A 1,474-nucleotide genomic window follows, 5' to 3' on the forward strand; every position below is an offset into this window, starting at 1 on the left:
AATTTTTGCTTTATAATAACGGGTGATCAATAGGATTGTGTCAAAACTAAATGGTTATTACTGCGAGTAGGCCGAGCAAAATGAATGAAATACTATCTTGTAGAGGAGACTTGTCAAATTTTATTATCATAGGTATAAAACAAATATATAATATTTTAATAATTTAAAAACACATTATTAAAATAGTGACAAAAATTAGCTTGCGCGCATGAGTTAATGATATATATTATCAAAATGTGCTCCATCGGAATCGGCACAGAATTTTAACCGTTTTCGGAAACTTTCAAATACGTCGTTCAACGTGGCTTTGGAAATACTGCGAGTGCATTTTAAACTCAACTCGTTTTTCCATCGCATTTTTTGTCAGTAACTGATGTGCAGTGATTTTGTATGGATGCAGTTTGATGATGTCTTTCACAATCTTTCAGAGAGTTTCTCGCTTCAAATTCATGACTTGAGCAGCTTTCCGAATCGAGGAATTTGGATTTACTTCAAAATATTCTCTAACTTCATCAATTTTTTCTTCTGTTGTAACAGTACGAGATGGGCCGGGTAAATCATGTCTACGATCATTCAAAGTGCCATGAATAATAAAATTATCAATAATGCTGCGAAAAAATATCGAAAAATGAATAAAATCTCAGATCACCAACATAATGTGTAGGATTAGGTTATGGCGCGATTTCAGAGAGGAAACACACCTTCTGAGTATAGTTTGGCTCGAAACTTTTTTAGATCCATATTTACTGCGGAATCCACGATATGTTTCAGCATAGTTTTTACCTTTACTGTAGAAGTACTCGATAAGAAAGATCTTTTCTTCGATGCTTAGTGCGTTCATTCTGATACTCGCATATCAGCTTGAACAGTGGCTCAAATGAAATTGACAGGCCTCTACTACCGGAACCTAGTCAGTTAAATGACCGCCGAAATCGAGGAAAAGAGATATAACCGTTTACTTTTGGCACAATTCTATTGGTCACCCTGTACAAAAATAAGCATGTGATCGAAAATATTTTGATTCTCCGCTTGCTTGTTTTATCTCTAGTTCGCTATCATCGTGCGTTTTATATCGTGAAATAAATATCACGAAATATCGCTTATTGCTTCCGCGTTACGACGCGTATGCAAAGTACAGCTTGAACGAGACTAAATGCTACTTGTTAATTATAATTGATTATAATTACTATATTTTTTCTATTAATTCAAATGGTATACATTTTTTAGTATACATAGTTTTACATCAGTTTATATACGTGTACATTAGACAAATTATGTCGATGTATATGATATAAAAAGAGTTATTGCAGAAAATAAGTGCATATTATGTAAAGTATTATAACGGTACCTTAATATACATGTATTGTATATTAGCAGTACCACAAAAAGATGGGATTTAATTTTTGCAGCATTAGAAAATTGTTCAGTTTTAATATACATAGATTTATATTAGTCTAAATGCATATATATATTT

The 1,474-nt window shown here is 32.4% G+C and overlaps 1 protein-coding gene across 1 annotated transcript; it reads right to left on the reverse strand.

Moving 5' to 3' along the window:
- Positions 1 to 219: 219 nt before the first annotated feature.
- LOC115245655 lies at positions 220 to 958 on the reverse strand. Its single transcript, XM_029824063.1, has 2 exons — positions 702 to 958; positions 220 to 608 (listed from the first exon to the last, which is right to left on the reverse strand). The coding sequence occupies exons 1-2, from the start codon at positions 839 to 841 to the stop codon at positions 425 to 427; spliced, it is 324 nt and encodes a 107-aa protein (XP_029679923.1). The 5' UTR covers positions 842 to 958; the 3' UTR covers positions 220 to 424.
- Between the last annotated feature and the right edge of the window lie 516 nt (positions 959 to 1,474).

The sequence above is a fragment of the Formica exsecta genome, unplaced genomic scaffold (assembly GCF_003651465.1).
Source record: "Formica exsecta isolate Colony F162 unplaced genomic scaffold, ASM365146v1 scaffold125, whole genome shotgun sequence".
Lineage (NCBI taxonomy): Eukaryota > Metazoa > Arthropoda > Insecta > Hymenoptera > Formicidae > Formica > Formica exsecta.